The following is an 18900-nucleotide window of genomic DNA, read 5'->3' on the forward strand; positions in this document are numbered from 1 at the left end:
ATGTGCATAACTTTATGCATCTGAGTAGTCTCACAACCAGGGCGACTCACCCAAATAAAGTTACACATGCTTAAATGTTTGCATGACCAGGCCTACACTTCTTCATAACTGTGTTTTCAGCTTACTTTGTGTGAGTCTAAAGTGTGGCAGGCTCTTTGCAGATGAGTGCTCTCCTTCAGGACAATAATGGAGATGGTTATTAGTGCCCCTCAACTCCTGCTGAAGTCAGTGGATCACACGGCACCTTGCATGATCAGATAGCCCTATCTGTTAATATTTTTCTCTTTCTGAAGATGGCGATTTGTACACAAATAGTGGATCTACGAGAGTTCAGGTTTTGTTGATACTCATTTTGGTGGGGAAAGGGGAGATTTATATTTATATAAAAACAATAAAAACTAGAGTTGGTTGGAAAGCAAGAAATTTTTCCTTTAAAAATTTCCTAAATTTAGTCCCTTTTTTTCATTGAAAAGGTGGAATTCTAATAACCCTTTAAGCCAAGAAGTTTTCCTTTCCTGGAGTTCAACGGTTGGCCCAAATGGCTAAAGTCAGCAGGGATTTTGCTGTTGACTTCAATGAGAGTTGGGTACAGCCCTCCGTCTGCCCGTCTGTGTGTGAGGACAACAGTATCCACGTTTAGCTGGGTCGGTACATCACAGCTCAGAGCACCAGTGGGCAGAGTTCACCAGGAGGAAGAAGTCAGGTTTTGTGTGCTAGAGCAAGAATCCTGGGAGGCAGAAAGAGTCCAGGATTATAGGAAAGGTTTGCCGAGAGGGGCTCCCCCTCATTTCCCTGGCTCGGATGAATTGCTTCCCTACAGTTCCCCCTCCTGGGTTGGTACCGTGAGCGCTTCCCCTTGTTCCTGTTACATTTCACTTTAGCCACTGGGAAGAGCTTCAGAGAAACAGCCCTGGCTGAGTTCTCCAACTGCCTCTGGGAAGAAGCGTGGCAGGGAGGAAGCAACCAAGTCCAGCTACAGGCATCCTCTGTGTTTTCTGAACCCTCCTCCTCTCATCTCCCCTCCGCCCTCCATACAGCAAAAATAATCCACTGATTGCTGGTGAAATCTGTTCCCTCTCCAGTCTATACAGCTTGTTTCTGTTAAAACCCTCAGAGTGAGCCAAACCCGGCGGTTCCCAGTTAGGTTAAGGCTGGCTCTGCACTAGGGCGAACAGCATCTTCTAGCGTGAATGCCTAAAATTAGACTCTGAAATTCATAACTAGTCTTCTCTAGGTGCCTAATTTTCAGCATCCATTTGATCATTTTAGAATAGATGTTTATAATGCTGCCTCCAGGGCAACAAAAACATCTGTTTGAAAGCATGACGCGTTACGCTAAAGTACTGACTTTACAGCATCTGAGATGTGGAATTAATATACTCCCTGCCATTGTGGCTGCACCAGATAGCCCTGACGTCTGATAATGAACTCCAGGGGCTAAACTTGTAAGATTAATAACACAGTTTACTGGCAATGGGGAAAAACATTAATTGGGACAGAAAACTTATGACCATGCTCCCCTGCACACAGACTGTCTCATTAAATCTGGTTGCGAAATGTTACTTCATGCACCTAAGTAGCTTGGTTTTTTTTATTTCTTACGCGGTTCTGATTGTGCCACCACATTCAGGTGACACCCTGTTGTCACTGAGTGAGCAACAATTCACACAGCTTCTTGGAAGGAGAGTCCAGAAATAAAAATAACCTGCAATTCTTAACCTCATGTGCTAGTCAAAGGGGCAATGGATCCAGCTATAAGCCATTGCCGAGCACTGGATTGCTGCATTCCCTTACAGACAAATGCCCTTTAAGAAATCATAATAGTTAATGTAAAACACAAATCCTTTGTGATAGACTATATAAGCATTTCACACTATCAACCGGGAATAGAAGTGCACCAATATGGAACATTGTATGCCTTGGGATAAATGCTGAGCTACAGTAAATTGCCACAGTGGATCAGACCAGAGGACTGTCTCATCTGGTATCCTGTCCCTGACAGTGCCCTGTACCAGCTGCTGCACAGGAAGGTACTAGACTCTTCCCCATAATGGACAATTATGGAATAAGTTGCCCCTAGGGGTAGCGTCTCCTTCAAACTATAATTATTTATTATTTGTATTGGGTTAACACACAAAGGCCCCAATCAGAATCACGTCCTTGTTGTTCTAGGTGCTGTACAAACACCCAGGAAGCTTCAGGTCCAGATATTTGCACCTAAAGATGTTTCTAAGTAACTGGTGTGCAAAGTACCTAACTCCCAATGGGCCTACATGGTTTTAAAAATCCCACTAGGCCCCAAAGAATTTACCACAGGAATTGAGTCTCTTTGAAGAGGTTTACAGCACTGTGCTGATAAGACAAAATGACACAGTTGCAAGTTGCCTCACAAGATCCATCAATCCGACAAAAATCCGGGAGTGGTGTTATCTGATAGTGCAAGCGCAGAACACCCCCCCCCCTACTTATTTGTTGTATAACTGTACTGGTATAACTGGTAAAACTCCCCCAAGTGCACAAGGCCTTAGGCACACCTATAATTTCCTGGGTCTGCTGCTAGTGTGCTCAGGAGCGAATGAGAATCCTCTCAGGAGAGAAGAAAATGCTTTCAGTGCTCTTAATTAGCTTGATGCTCCTAGTTATATTTGAAAATTTTTTTCAACTAGTTTGTTCAGATCTGACATGGGAGCATTTAAGGATAAGTATAAAGTCAGCCTACTGATCACATGACTGTGGAAAAGTAATTACCTGAGAGATACATATACAGCAATTTACAGTGAACTACACTTCACTGCTTAGTCTGAAAGGAGACACACTTTGACTGGGAAAAGCATGCCCTGTGTACTTCCAAGGGACAGAGTTAAAATGAGAAACCCACCAGCAAAAGATCTCTGCTAGCGGCCCTTGCCTTTGGCATGTTAATAGCGTCTCTTCAGAGGTAGAGGTTAGAAACATAAATGTATCAGTTCATACTGTCTAGATAGACACACCATTCTCAGTTGCTCTCTCAGTTGAGGTTTGTCTTTTTTCTATTCATATCAGGTGTGGTCAATCCTTACTTACCCTCCGAGCTGCATACGACAATCTTCAGAAGTTCGAGAGCCGGAGTGCACCTGCCAGGGCTTGGGGCTTCTGCCCTGCAGCAAGGTGATGGGGCTGGGGGCTTCTGCTGTGCAGGGTCAGGAGTCTCGAGGCTTCAGCCCTGTGGGGTGCACCTGCTGGGGCACGAGACTTCAGCCCTGCTCCAAGTCCCGAGCCCCGGAAGGTGCCTCCTGTGGGGCTGAAGCCCCAAGACCCCCCTCCCTGCTGGGCAGAAGCTCCTAGTCCCACCACCGCACCACAGGGCAGAAGCCCTGAGCTGCCCCAAACAATCTGGTAGGCAGAGAATGAGGGGTGGGGAGAGGGCTCTGAGAGCCATAATTTAACTGTAAAAGAGCCGCATGCGGCTCATGAGCCAGTTTGGCTACCCTTGATTTATATGTAGGTCAGATGCAAATTCATGTAATCATTGAGTCAGGGAAGTGGTACCCTGCCTGTTGCAAGGGAGCTGCCATCTTTTGGATGATGTATGCAGTGTTGTTGTAGCCGTGTGTCCCCCAGGATATTAGAGAGACCATATTACCTCGTCCACCTTATCTTTTGAATGAGACATAAAACCAAATACCTGACCACCAGTGGTCATTAAATATCCCCAAGCACTTATGATAAGATGAGTGGCGGTTGCTCTTTTGTTCTGGCCAGTTCAGATACATACATTCTGCTTAACTCTAATTGCCTTTACAGTTTCAGTAGGGCAGGGTTTTAATCTTCACTTCCTTTCCAAAACAGTTTTGTAGTGGTGCTGTGTATTGTTTAACGGCTGCCGTGTTCCACCCCAGAGGCTGCAGCCTTTCAGATTGTGTGATGTCATCCCAGTATCTCTGCTACTGAAGTCATGGGGTGGTCATGAGCACTGGTTAATGCTGGCAGAGAAAGAAACAATTCACAAACATTGTCAAAAATGTTTGTTTCTGGGTTTTTTTGTCAAAATGTTGTTTTTGTGGAAATTTTATGGCCAACCCTTATTTACACTGCACTTTGAGGCAAGACCTCCATAGAAATGCAAATATTGGTTTATTAATTATTATTATTCCTGGCATTGAGAGAGCTCTTTCCCCTTTCAGGATCCAACCCTTGTTCTTGTTGACTTCAATGGGAGTTTTGCTTGAGTAAAGACTAAGGGCCTGGGGTACTTAGGTGCCTAACCTAACGCTGGAGGGGAGGGATAGGATACAGAAGGACCTAGACAAATTGGAGGATTGGGCCAAAAGAAATCTGATGAGGTTCAATAAGGATAAGTGCAGGGTCCTGCACTTAGGACGGAAGAACCCAATGCACAGCTACAGACTAGGGACCGAATGGCTAGGCAGCAGTTCTGCGGAAAAGGACCTAGGGGTGACAGTGGACGAGAAGCTGGATATGAGTCAGCAGTGTGCCCTTGTTGCCAAGAAGGCCAATGGCATTTTGGGATGTATAAGTAGGGGCATAGCGAGCAGATCGAGGGACGTGATCGTTCCCCTCTATTCGACATTGGTGAGGCCTCATCTGGAGTACTGTGTCCAGTTTTGGGCCCCACACTACAAGAAGGATGTGGATAAATTGGAGAGAGTCCAGCGAAGGGCAACAAAAATGATTAGGGGTCTAGAACACATGAGTTATGAGGAGAGGCTGAGGGAGCTGGGATTGTTTAGCCTGCAGAAGAGAAGAATGAGGGGGGATTTGATAGCTGCTTTCAACTTTCCAAAGAGGATGGCTCTAGACTGTTCTCAATTGTAGCAGATGACAGAACGAGGAGTAATGGTCTCAAGTTGCAGTGGGGGAGGTTTAGATTGGATATTAGGAAAAACTTTTTCACTAAGAGGGTGGTGAAACACTGGAATGCGTTACCTAGGGAGGTGGTAGAATCTCCTTCCTTTGAAGTTTTTAAGGTCAGGCTTGACAAAGCCCTGGCTGGGATGATTTAACTGGGAATTGGTCCTGCTTCGAGCAGGGGGTTGGACTAGATGACCTTCAGGGGTCCCTTCCAACCCTGATATTCTATGATTCTAACTCCTGTTGATTTCAAGAAGAGGGTTTTGGCCTAAGGGCCTGATCCAAAGCTCATGGAAATCAGTGGAAAGACACTGATTTTAATGGGCGTTGAATCAGACACTAAGGAGATGTCAGAAGACGGCAGCTGTGTGTTGAGCTTTTTTTGAAAATCTAGCTCTGATTGTGGGTGCTGGGCGCTTGAAAAATCTGGCCCTGTGCTCTATGGAAAATCACACCTCCTATGAGGCCATTGAAATTTAGCCCATTAGGTTATGTCTAGGCTCTAATCACAGGGTGCGATTGCAGCTTGAGATGACCCACTGCAGCTAGCTTTAATCTTGCTAGCTCGGGTCCTGGAACAACAAAGCCACGGCAGTACGAGCTGCAGCCCTGGCTGTACAAACCCATCTGGAGCCCTGAGTAATTAGTTGCCGGCTAGCCTGTGCTGAAACACATGCTGCCAGGACCTGAGCTAGTGACAGTAAAGATAGTTTGGGTGTATTGTCTTCAGCTGCAATCACAGGGTGTGATTACAGTACAGACATACATACCCTTACTGATATGTAACAGAGAACAGTAGTTATTGAGCAAGGCTCCTGATAAAATCATTTTATGGACAGATTCTCAGAATAATGGGTGAAAGGATGGTTTCCATCATACCCAAATTACTTCTCTTCATCTCAGACTTCCTCTTCTAGGCCACCATGATACAGCCTCTCTAATTTATTTGGAACAAAATGCCATCTGCTGGGATCAATTTGAGGTCTGGGATCCCTCTTGCTGTGAGAACAAATGAGAAGAAAATGGATATAAATATTTCAGAATAAAATTAGCAAAAAGACTAAAGTAATTAGAACGTCCAGTCAGTAAGTTTGAAACTTGGATCCTAATTAGCAGGAACAGAATGAGGTTATATTAAATTAATTTGTGTCGCTTGTAAATTAATGGTCAGATAATACAAGATTCTAATTGATTTGGTTAAATGGATAGTTGGCTTCTTACCCAATTTTTTTTCGCCTAAAAGTGACTCTTTTGGCCAATGCATATTGTAGATTCCTGTGAAAGACAGTCCATTAAAATTAACGGTAAGTTTCCAGACTCACCTGAGAGAGGTTGGAAAATCTGGAGTTAAAACTGCAGTTACTTCCATTTGTGCAGGTCTCTATGATCACTGGGTTATCTTAGCAGGGGAAATTTACCGCTATTGCTGAAAGCCAGCAGAAGAACTATATACCCTGTAAATCTCACGTATGCTTTTTTTTTGGAGATCTTAGGCCAGATTTTTAAAGGTATCTAGGTGCCTAACTCTCAATGAAAGTTGGATGCCTAAATACTTTGAAAAATCTGGCCTTTAGTGTTAGAGGCCTTGAGCTAGACTTCTGCACAGTGGGGAATTTCACCCGTTGTGCAATCTATACCAACTGAGGATTTGTCCCACCACATTTACCGTCTACCTAGACCCAACAGGTCAAGTTAAGGACTGTGCTTCATACCTATGTCTGAATTTCCTACCAAGGATATAGCCCTAACGTTATTTTAACATGTATTTGTTTTGTAACTTCTTTTGCATTTTCAAAACATTAGGTTAATTTTTTTAAATGGAAGCTTGACAGTTGGAAAGCAATCGTTTAACACCATCTTGGTTATCATAGCATATATGGAATTTGAGCTGCACAAAACCAATGGAATTCTGAGTAGCTAATATTTCTTATTAACAATAGTTTTCCTTAATTAATTTGAAGGACCTTGACATTCCTACTTTTTATGCTGTAAAGTGATATGCTTAATCAGGTACTGCACAATTAAACAAACTAATTATATAGATTAACGAACTGGAAAAAATCGGCATGGTGCTGTTTTCAAGATTCACATTTTCCAGTATTATCAATTCAAGGATGAAATTTCAATTTTGTTTTACAGGGGATCATTCTTTAGGTAAGGGCTAGGGTGGAAAATGTGTTATATTTCTAAATGTAACTTTAAGGCCAATATGCATTACTTACATAACTTTATTTTGTGAGGAATAGCAGGACACAGATGCTTAAAAACATCTTTTAAGTAGAACAGATTCCTTACTGGTATCCTAAAGAACCCAAGAATGATCTGATCGTCCAACATTTAACATCCATTGTGGCAGAAAACAGATTTCAGCTTGTGCAATAAGAGAGCTAATGGTCAGTTAGGTGGTTGAGTTACTTATGGAGATTTATAATGCTATTACTATTTTGTTTAAATACAATAAAAAAGGTATTTTAATTTAAACGTCTCTAGCTCTAGGGACCTTCTACATTAGTATGAGCTGCAGTGGGGTCACTTTTGGTATTACAATGTACTTGTGCTCTTGACAGCTCAGGGCTTGTAATCTCTTGCCTAAATTGCTCACATCAGCATACTAACTAACAGTGGAAGAGATGGGTGCTACTGCACTTGATTCCTAGATCTGCTTGCCCTTCTTTAGTGGGCAGGGACGCCACAGCCCTCCAGTGGCTGGGATGTGAGTCCTAATCAAGCATGTAAGCACGTTGCCCTCTAGTGGTTAAATACCAAATGCTGTCTATGACATAATGCTGACATCGCCAGTAGTCTGGATGTAGCAAAAGCATGGATGACCAGGGAGAGGTCTGCATGTGAGTGGAAAGAGTTGATTCATCTGGTCAAGTTTTTATAAGGTTGCCTGTCACTTTGGTATCTGAGCATAGACTCATAAGACTGGAAGGGACCTCGAGAGGTCATCTAGTCCAGTCCCCTGCGCTCGTGGCAGACCATTATCTAATGGGTGTTTGTCTAACCTGCTCTTAAAAAATCTCCAGTGATGGAGATTCCACGACCTCCCTAGGCAATTTATTCCAGTGCTTAACCACCCTGACAGTTAGGAAGTTTTTCCTACTGTCCAACCTAAACCTTCCTTACTGCAATTTAAGCCCATTGCTTCTTGTCCTATCCTCAGAAGTTAAGAAGAACAATTTTCCTTCTTCTTCCTTGTAACTACCTTTTACATACGTGAAAACTGTTATCATGTCCCCTCTCAGTCTTCTCTTTTCCAGACTAATCAAACCCATTTTTTTCAATCTTCCCTCATAGGTCATGTTTTCTAGACCTTTAATCATTTTTTGTTGCTCTTCTCTGGGCTCTCTCCAGTTTGTCCACATCCTTCCTGAAATGTGGCGCCCAGAACTGGACACAATATTCCAATTGAGGCCTAATGAAGGCAGAGTAAAGCGAAAGAATTACTTCTGGTGTTTTGCTTACAACACTCCTGCTAATACATCCCAGAAGGATGTTTGCTTTTTTGCAACGTTACACTGTTGACTCATATTTAGCTTGTGATCCACTATGACCCCCAGATCCCTTTCCTCAGTACTCCTTCCTAGGCAGTCATTTCCCATTTAGTATGTGTGCAACTGATCAGTGGTAAAAAGAAAGCAGCCTTGACCAGCACTGTAATATGGCCCTCTGTGCTGTCAAAGAAGTGAAGATACAAATTAGTTTGACTCCTCAAGTGCCACACCTTTCTCCCCTCTGGCAATTGGGGACAGAGTGAAATCCTGCAACTCCCCAGAAGGCTCTCAGTGAAAAAGGTGAGTGCCCATAAGCACCCACAGTAGTTTTTCTATTCAGGAATGATCCCGGCCACTTGAAAGCAGCTCTACAGCTCTGAGCCAGAGACCACACCATCTTCACCGACACTTGATGGTCAGTGGTCTCCAGGACTTCTGATGGAGCTACTGTGGTTACTAAATACCATACTCTATTGCTCATTGGCAGAATGAGTTTGGCAGCAGCTATATTAACGAGGACAACTTCAGCACCAGGAGATGGTCAAAAGCCTGGTTTAAAGTCAAAAGCGCCAGTCAAGTCCAGGGCTGTTTAGTTGCGTGGTCACTAAAGTGTGTGTGATCAAGTCACAGACACCAGGCCATAATATTATTATACAAGCATGATAAGATGCTAGCAGTGGCAAAGCAGCCATCATTTTTTGTAATAGATGGGTACTGTTATCATGCCAAGCTGTTGTGTCTGGACAAAAGCACTTGGGACCTGTTAACTTCTATATGGTCTTGTAGGGATACAGATTTCCATATTCTGTGAGCCATGACTATAAGGGTGAGATTTGCAGCCCATGGTAAGGGGCTGGAAAGTGGCTTTAAGCCACCTTTGCACCTCCTGATTTTGGGTTGCTCTGGGGTTGAACGGTTTCAGAGTAACAGCCGTGTTAGTCTGTATTCGCAAAAAGAAAAGGAGTACTTGTGGCACCTTAGAGACTAACCAATTTATTTGAGCATAAGCTTTCGTGAGCTACAGCATCCGATGAAGTGAGCTGTAGCTCATGAAAGCTTATGCTCAAATAAATTGGTTAGTCTCTAAGGTGCCACAAGTACTTCTTTTCTTTCTGGGGTTGAAGCGGCCCGAGACATAAATTGGACAGCACCGGGGGACTTGCAAAGTTACAGCAGCATCTCAAGGTTACTCTATGGGCCACAATGCTGCCTGGAAACTCCTCAGGACTGCATGCTGCCCTGACTTCTTGTTAATTATATTACCATAAGCACCTAGGAGCCTAGTCATGGCTTCACTGTGATAGGTGCTGTACAAACACAGAACAAAAACACTTGGGTCTTTTGCCCCCCGCATACCCCCTCTGTCAAGGCTTGCAAAGGAGTCCTTGGAGGCAGCTTTATGGCTGTCTTCCTGAGTTCCTGCATTGGGTGAATCCTTCCCCTGGCCAGAGCTGGGGCTTTTAGGGCCGCTTCATGCCAGTCCAGTCCTTGCACCTGGTATAAAGGGGGCCAGAGTGACAGTGAGGATCTCACCCTTGATTTAGACAGAGCCATATTCTGAAATGAGCAACTGGCAGTATAATTTATACCTTTTGTCACTGTTTTTTTTGCTCCATTACAGGATTTGGCCTTGCTCTTAACCTTCAGCCTTCAGTGATAATCATCGGGAAATACTTTTTGAAAAGGAGACCAATCGCCAATGGTCTTGCCATGGCTGGGAGCCCCGTAATGCTTTGTACCCTTGCTCCTTTGAACCAGTTCCTTTTTGACAATTTTGGCTGGAGGGGCAGTTTCTTTATTCTTGGGGCAATTTTATTGAACTGCTGTGTGGCTGGTGCTCTCTTCCGGCCCATTGGAATGGCAGCTGACCCTGCTCAGAAACAAACCATCAAGCAAGCTGAAAAGACTGTAAAAGAGCAGTCCAATAAAAGCTCGGTTGAAATGGTCCATCCCAAAACTGTCAGTTTGTTGAGCGGAACAGAAGAGGAGGAGGACAAAGACTGCTGTGAGAAGTTTAATAAGTACCTTGATTTTTCCCTCTTTAAGCACAGAGGTTTCCTGATTTACCTGATTGGAAATGTGCTCATGTTTCTGGGATTTTTTGCCCCTATTGTGTTTTTGGCCCCTTACGCGAAGCACCTTGGCGTTGATGAATACTCAGCAGCCTTCCTCCTTTCTATCCTTGCAATAGTCGATATGATCGCCAGACCCACCACTGGAATTATTGCCAACAGTAAATGGGTGAGGCCAAAGATCCAGTATTTTTTCAGCTTTTCAATTGCTTTTAATGGTGCCTGCCATCTCCTGTGCCCCTTAGCCACAGGCTACACAGGTCTAGTCATATACGCTGTCTTTTTTGGCTTGGCCTTTGGTATGGTTTGTGCCATGCTCTTTGAAACCCTCATGGATCTCGTGGGAGCTGCGCGATTCACAAGTGCTGTTGGCCTTGTCACCATAGTGGAGTGTTGCACTATACTTCTTGGACCACCTATTGGAGGTGAGTATGTTTCTATACTATAACTCTAGTAACATGTCAGCTTTTGCTCTAATTCCCAGATTGATATTGAGATAAATACAGTTTGCAGAGGGGTGCGTCTAACTTCATCTTCTCCATTTCAATCCCACTTTGTTTGGGTTTTTTTTTGCAAGTAATTATGTATAGAGTAATAAAGGTCATAGATTTGTCCTCCGTGATTTCTTAGTGAGGATTTAGCAACATTAAAAACAAAAAGATCATCTCTCATGTGTTTGTTCCTTGGATCTTGAACCTGCATATGTTCCATATGTAAAAATTCCCATTGGAACCAACAGTTGTGTGTGTGTGTGTGTGTGTGTGTGTGTGTGTGTGTGTGAGACATGGATGCAGGCTGATGCCTTTAGGCCTCATCCGTCAAACACGTAGGTGTGTAAGTGGCTTTACGCAATGCGACTACTCATATATGTAAACTTATTCACATGCATAAGTGTTAACATGCCAGGGTCTCTATCCTGCAGAGCATTGACTGCTTAAGGCCACCATCCAGCACATGGTTAATTTTAAACATGATAATAATCCCATTGAAACCCTTTGCTGAATCGAGCCCCCCGGATTTTAGCTGATGTTTTTTATTTGTCTGCAAGGACACAATAGATCCATGTAGCCACAGATGTATATGCTTTTAATTTCTGTGCAGGTGTACATTCTGGCCATAAAGGAACTCGGCACACTTCCATTTATAGATTTCCATCCTCTCAGCTTGGCCAATAGCATTCCAGCTGTAAAGTCTGTAATGAAGAAAACGGGCTGTTTTTTAAAAGGAAAAATAATTTATTTTGAATAGATTTGAGAATTTTTGCTTCTCCTTCTTACAGTTTTTAAAAAATATATCATATATTCCTAAAACATTTGACAAAATAGAAAATAAATATGAATGCGATCTGGGTGCCTTTATTCTTTTCTCATATGTCACATGAAAAACTTCATTTTGTGTGTTATCTTAGACTGAAAGCAGTTCAGAGCAGGGACCTTTGTTATTGTAACAAATACTGCTAAGTGCTAGACATATGGGGCAAAATGGTCAGCACCGACCAGCTCTGTCACAAGGTTTCCTCAGACGCGGCTTTCTTTCTGTTATCAAGCACCATTTTACAAGTTGTTGCACTGCAAGCTGATGACACAAAAACAACCTGTAACAACCCTGGATCAATACTGCAGGAAAGGTATGCAGCATCTCGGTGAATGTGATAGCACTCTTGGAAAGGAAGCTAAGCACCTAAATGCCTTTGAGGCTCTGGGCCTACCTCCCACTGAAATCAATGGGAATTAAGCACCTAAATATCATTGAGGATGAGAGCCCTAGATATTATCTGTTATTCAGAGTAAGAGTCCTAAATCATTCACAGCTCTAAGTGCCACTCTGATAAAGGATTGATAATTTAAGATGACATCAAACAAAAACGAGGCCACTTGCTGTCAGTAGATGGGCATCTGGGGACCTCGTTTATGATTATAACCCTCCCTCCCACATAGAATCATAGAATATCAGGGTTGGAAGGGACCCCAGAAGGTCATCTAGTCCAACCCCCAATACACCCTGAGAACCCAGGCTCCAATAGTCTGTCCTCTCATTGCATCTTCAGTACCTTTTGGCTTTGAAAGTACAAAAAAGTCCCACTTGTGCAGAGCTTGCAAGTTGGTTGCAGTCACTGTGTGTGCTCCATCTGATAAAGCAACCAGAGCAGCACTTACCTTTATCAGCTCTCACCTGCCCCAGCCCAGTACTTGAACACACCTGTAACGAAACACGTGAGCAGTACGACTGAACACAGCTGCTAATGATGCGCACCAGTCTAGTTGATAACATCTAGCTTTAAGTTCATTCTCCTCAAGGGTCCAGACTAACAGTACGTGTTCAAACCTGCAGCAATGCCCATAGTCACTTGGCAGGAGGTAGAAGGATTTTCCCGCGAAAAAAATTACCTTATATTGTGTCATTATGTGGCATGTACTGTAAATTCCTTTCCCATCAAGGAGCCAACAATATCTACATGATATAATTATTTAACACGCTTTTCACCTCTCCGGGCCTTTCATCAAACCTGACGTGGCCATGAGTTAAATGAGTTTGTATGTGACATCCAGCTGGCATTTATTCTCCATCTATCGCTGGAATAGCAGAGGGTGGTGCAGGCGAGGAGGAGCGGCTTACACAGCACCTGCATCTGGATAGGGTAACTGTCTGCTGCTAGTCCAGTTAATCTGTCACCTTTCCACGCGCTGAATGGCCGTCAACTTTGAACGAGGCTCAGTGTTCGGCAGGTATTTGGATATAAAGCTGCTAACCAGTGATAGCACCTTTGAGCACTACTGTACGTGATAGTAAATCCAAGGAACTCACAAGGGAAAGGTAGCGTTAATATGGGTTTGACTTTCATAGGATGACAACCTAAGAGCTGACTAAGCTTCATTCTCGCACATTGTACAGAGCAGTTTAATTCTTCCTTTCGCGGTGCAGCTTGCACTGTGTGGCAGAAGCAGCTGCAGTCTCTTCTTTTCACACAGAGCCATTATATAATTCATGGCAAACGGACGGTTTGAAGGTGACTGTTTTCTAAATTCTGTCATTTTTACGCAAGAGATTAAGCTAATTGCCAAAGACCACTAATGAGGCCAAAACAGTGCTGTGTAATAGTTAGTAATATTAGTTTTGGAGTATTTTTCTCATCATTTTAATAAGCAACAAATTTATTGGTTCTTTGGCATTTAATAACCCACTGCAGGGTTCTGCTTTAATGAACTAAGAAAATTGTTCCCTGTGTGGTTTATGGCTTTTCTTATTCTCAAAGGACAAGAGGCAAGACTAGCCTACTGTTGAATTTTCCAATACTCTACTCATTAAAACCCTCATTGAAACCTATTTAACAGACTTCCAGATCATCCTGATTACCAAGAAGGAAGAATTGCTGTAATGAGCCTTTGGTTGATGTTTTATGAGTAAGTGAGCTATAGCTCACGAAAGCTTATGCTCAAATAAATTTTAGTCTGTAAGGTGCCACAAGTACTCCTTTTCTTTTTGCGGATACAGACTAACACGGCTGCTACTCTGAAACCATTCATAAGACAATATATTGAAAGCTGTACCAGGATGTCTATAGAAGAAAGCAGATTGATGACCAAAACCAGTTGAAATAATAATTTCTGCAATCAGTAAATATATTTAGTGGCCATAAAATACCAAGTTAGTGTAAGCATACTTTGGGATAATTAATCCCCAGACTTTCAACAGATTAGTTGTCACTCAGGAAGTAATTAAAGGTTCCCCTTCTCAATGAGAAAAAATGGTTTCAAAAAGTCAGAGCTTACATACAGTGTATTAATTGCAAGAAAGAACTAAAAAGGCTATGCTTGAGGTCAATCTTATTTTAATTAGGATTCGGGATGTTAAATTCAGTCCATATTGCTCCAGTGGACAGGCATTAATACTCAGCATCACAGTCTCAACAAGGTTTACATTATGTTACATTTGACATAATGGAGAACATTGACATTTCAATTAAACCAAATCTCTTCAATGTTTCCATAAATCCATTGCCAAGGCATTAACCTTTGAGATGAAACTCACATTTTTCCTGTCGTTGAAAATAGCTGTGTGCAGTGTTGCTGTAGCCGTGTTGATCCCAGGATACTAGAGTCGCAAAGTGGGTGAGGTAATAGCTTTTATTGGACTGGCTTCTGTTGGTGAGAGAGACAAGTTTTCAAACTTACACAGGTGACCTAAAGAAGAGCTCTGTGTAAGCTTGTCTCTCTCACCAACAGAAGTGGTCCAATAAAAGATTACTACCTCACCCACTTGGCCTCTCTAATTGAAAATGTTTAACATTGACGGCACCCTCTTTGCTTTCCCTGCAACTAATGTTTCAAGTTCTATGGAAAGCCCTTTCGCCTCTAGTTCACCAGTTCAAGTCCAGGCAAGGCTGGTAATGACTGAATGTCATTGCCACCCGATTGCTGTTTAGTGGCTTGTGAAGAACTGAATTGGTGGGTCTCAGTCCCATTTCTTAATGGCCAGGTGTCCCATCAGATAGGCCACTGTCACAATTATCATTTCTGTCTGCAGCCCCAACATAGAGGCTGAGGACTGAGTCAGCGAGGTGGATCTTATTCACCCCATGCTTGATCCAAAGCCCATTGAAATCAATGCAAAGACTCCCATTGACTTCAGTGGCCTTTAGATCAGGTGATTCTTGCAGCTAAGGCAGAGACTTGATGGCAAGGTGATGGAGACAAACTGGTGTTGCCAAAAGGACTTCAGTAATTTGGTATTTTGCACAAGCCCTAAATTCATTTAATAGCACAAAAACATCCGTTTATAATGAATTCTAATATTTTATTTTATAGTTCTATTTTTCATGTGCCTAAGAAATCTGGAAACTACAGTACAAGGCCTCCATCACTCAAAGACTTAAGCACCTGGTTAACGTTACGCAATGTGAATAGTTTAATTGACTTCAATATGATACTCATAGGATGTGAAGTTAAGGAAACACTAAGCCTTTGCAGGATCAGAGCCTAAGTTATTAGAAAGGACAGAAAATATCCTATTCTGCACTACAATCACAATAGTAGCCCTGGTGTTCAGAAATGGAAGCCACCGTAGATATTTCAATTTTTGCCTTCACGTCTAAACTGCGTTTTTGTTTTGCAATTCACAGGAACGCTTATAGATACTTTTGGAGATTACAAATACATGTTCATTAAATGTGGAGCTGTGATGGTCTTGGCAGGAACGTTCCTGTTCATCATGAATTACTACAATTACCGTATGCTGGCGAAAGAGGAAAAGGAAAGAAAAGCGATGGAAGAGACAATGAAGGACAACAAACATATAAGGACAGAAACAGAGGATGGCAATATCTGGGCCAGAGAAAAGATGCAGGATGGTCCAGAGGTGGAATCTTTGAGAGATGAAAAAGAGGGACTAAAAAAAGAAGTGAATGGCAAAAGTGAAGTCTAAGCTTGGTTTAACAGGTTGATTGGGAAAATGCTTTTTGTGTTTCTTAAATTGACTGTAACAATGACATGACTTTAGATTTCTAATTCTGCATTGATACTGCTCTATTTCTACACTTTGCTTTGTCTAGGAAAAGCCTAAAGGAAAAAAAAAAAAAGTCTAGCTTCTCACGAAGTGCTGGAACGTACAGTGCAATACCTGTTCCTATATTGTTGGAGGGCCGCATCATTTTTCTTTAGCTATTTCCTGTTACCAAGAGGGACCTTAAAAGCACCTAGCCCCCATTCTGCTCTTAGGCCTGCTCCAATGTCCATGAAAGGCTACATCTACGCTGTGAGCTAGGAGTGTGATTCCCTGCTGGCGCACGCAGACTGGGGATGGCTCTCACTGAGCTCGCGTGAGTCTAGAGAGCAGGGTAGCTATGGTAGCACCGGGAGCGGCAGCAGAACTGAGTACACACCCACCCGTTTCAGGCAGGCGTGTACTCCGCATGGCTCAGCCAGACCTCCACTGCCCCCAGCCAGGCTGCCACAGCTCCACTGCTACTCATGCGTCTGCTAGCTCAACGACAGCTAGCGGAAGGCTGTGTACACGAGCAGGGGGATCACTCCGCTCGCTCGTAGAGCCGATGTAGCCAGAGTCAGTGCAAAACCTTCCGCTGGCTTCAGTGAGCGTTCGATTCGATCGTATCAGAGAGGAATCTTCCACTGCTAGGGAACCATTTAAGTACTGTCATCATGGGCCTGATCAGTGTCCATCGGAACCAACAGCAAGGCTCCCGCTGACGTCAGGGTGTATTGGATCAGGGCTCAGGGACCCATCATGAAGGCTTAAATGTCACCCTCATTTAGTCACTTCACTTTTACTAATGCACCTTCATCACAGGGCAAATTAACTAGGCTTAATAGCAATCATCTTCATTTTGAAGCCATGCTCGGTTGGCAATATGCCTTGGTACATGGCTGTGTGTGTACAGTAGTTCATAGTCTTGTGGACTGCGTACAGGATCTGGAGCCAGGCAGTCGCCAGCTCTAATGCCAGCTAGACCAACGACTTGCCGTATGGCCTTGGGATAATGGCTCTGAGCCAAACCCACAGGCACCATAAGCAGAGTAACTTACCAAAGGTGAAATTCACCCTGTGTAGAGGACCAGCATGAGCCCGTGCACCACTTAAGGCTTCAAGAAAAGGGCAAAGTTAATTCCATCGACATCAAGAAGCAGGGAAAACTAAGCGGGAACAACTGGAGTCCTGCAACGACTTACACACAGGGGCGCTGGGAGCCATTGAACCAAACTGTAAACCCTGCATATGATGGAAACCACTTTAAGCCAAGGGGTGCGGCAGCATCTCTGCTTGCACATCTGCTTAACTTTACTCCTGACTCGTCCCATTGACTTCAGTGAGCCAATTCACGTGAATAAAGATAAGCCCGTGGGTTCAAGGCCGCTGGATTCCATAGAGTTTCACTCACCATCAACAGTCCTATGTATCCGTTTCCTCATCTATAAACTGCAGATAATAACAACAGGGAGTTGTGAGGGCTCATTAGTTAAGCTTATAACGGTTTGTATAAACACCAACACCCAGGTCCTGAGCGGTATTTAGGCACCTAACTCCTATTCCTTTCAATTGCCATTAGGCACCTAAATATCTTTGAGAACCTGGGCCTAAGTATGATTAATGACTTCCTAACTCACTGCAAATACTGGTGAAAAATCATATTTCTTAGCTCTGTCGTCTGAGAACAGGATTTAATTACACCCAATGTACAGACTGAGTAAGCCTTAGCTGTGAATGATGGCTTTTTAAAAATGAATCTTTTCTACGTACTCTGCTGCCCTTTAAACATAGGTCAGACCAATCGTTTCCACCACAACACTCGAGGATGTGCAGTGGGGTTGAAATGCTGTTTCCATTGAAGTCAGCGGGGCTAGGCTTTCATCCTTAGGCACCATCTTGTATTTGTTGTGGACAGTAACATTAGATACTTTTTTTTAAATACTCATTATCACAGTCATGTAAATATGAACAAAACTAACGGTGTTGATGGAGGTGCCAGAACATTTCCTGAAAGCACATGTCATTTGGAAGCTTTAAGCTATTCAATAAAGCTCTTTTAAAAAAAATGTAATGGATCCAGTGTCAGTTTGTGAGGATAATGTTGTGCTTTCCCTTTGTTGAGAGTCGGGTGATAGCATCACATACAGTCGTGTCCATTCCAGCTCCATAGACGTGGGCGTATAGATTGCTGCAAACAGAGGGGGAGAATAAGCCTCATCCTTTTCCACTCCAAAAGCCAGTGGAACTCATTGCCACAGGGTAACACTGAGGCGAAGAGCAAAGCAGGATTCATACAGGGATTGGATATTTATATGGATAACCAGAATATACAGCATTAGAGCAGTAAATATTAAGCCTAAACAAGAGTTCAAGCAGGGATATATACCTTCCTTCCCCAGGGCATAAACCAGCCACTAATTACTAAGGGACAACAGGTTATCCCATACCTGTATGCAGCTGGGTTTAGTATGCCGCCTTCTGAAACAACGGTATTGGGCATTATCAGTGAGAAGCTAGTGTGCTAGAGAGACCCTTGGTCTGTTGCAGTCTGGCTGTTCCTAAGTGCACCCCTAGTTTTTAAAATGAATGGGTTTTTTTAATGTAGCTGGGCGGAGTGGGGGGTGAGTTGCATTTGATATTGCACTAATACATGATAGCTTTGCCTTTGCCCTCAATGGGAACAGGATTGTGAACCTGCTTCCTATCCCACTGAACTGAATAGAAAGATTTCCCTTGACTTCAATGGGCTTTAGAGCAGGTCCTGTACCTGGCGCAGGTAGTAGTCACAGTGACCTTTTACTACAGCTTTTTGGAAGAGGAAATATTTTACTCCTTGATTTAAGTGATACAGCTTCTCCAGACTAAGCAATCTCTTCCATTTGTTTCTGCAAGCATCACCAGGTCTAACACTGACTTGCTTCTTGCTCGCTGTGATCCCTGATGTATTTAGAAACCTTGGGGTCTAATCTCCTTTTGATGCATGTGCATAACTTGTTAGC

General features: G+C 43.2%; 1 protein-coding gene across 2 annotated transcripts in view; it reads left to right on the forward strand.

Annotated features, from left to right (window-relative positions):
* LOC311523958 (monocarboxylate transporter 2-like) overlaps positions 1 to 16656 on the forward strand; it is a 59592-nt gene extending 42936 nt beyond the window's left edge. For both annotated transcript variants that reach the window (XM_084634555.1, XM_084634554.1), the window contains exons 4-5: positions 9970 to 10845; positions 15540 to 16656. In XM_084634555.1, coding sequence (XP_084490681.1) covers positions 9970 to 10845; positions 15540 to 15841 — 1178 coding nt within the window. In that variant the 3' untranslated portion in view covers positions 15842 to 16656. The remainder of the gene's footprint in view (positions 1 to 9969; positions 10846 to 15539) is intronic.
* The last annotated feature ends 2244 nt before the right edge of the window (positions 16657 to 18900 follow it).

This window comes from Lepidochelys olivacea (genome assembly GCF_965140295.1).
Source record: "Lepidochelys olivacea isolate rLepOli2 genome assembly, chromosome: 7".
NCBI lineage: Eukaryota > Metazoa > Chordata > Testudines > Cheloniidae > Lepidochelys > Lepidochelys olivacea.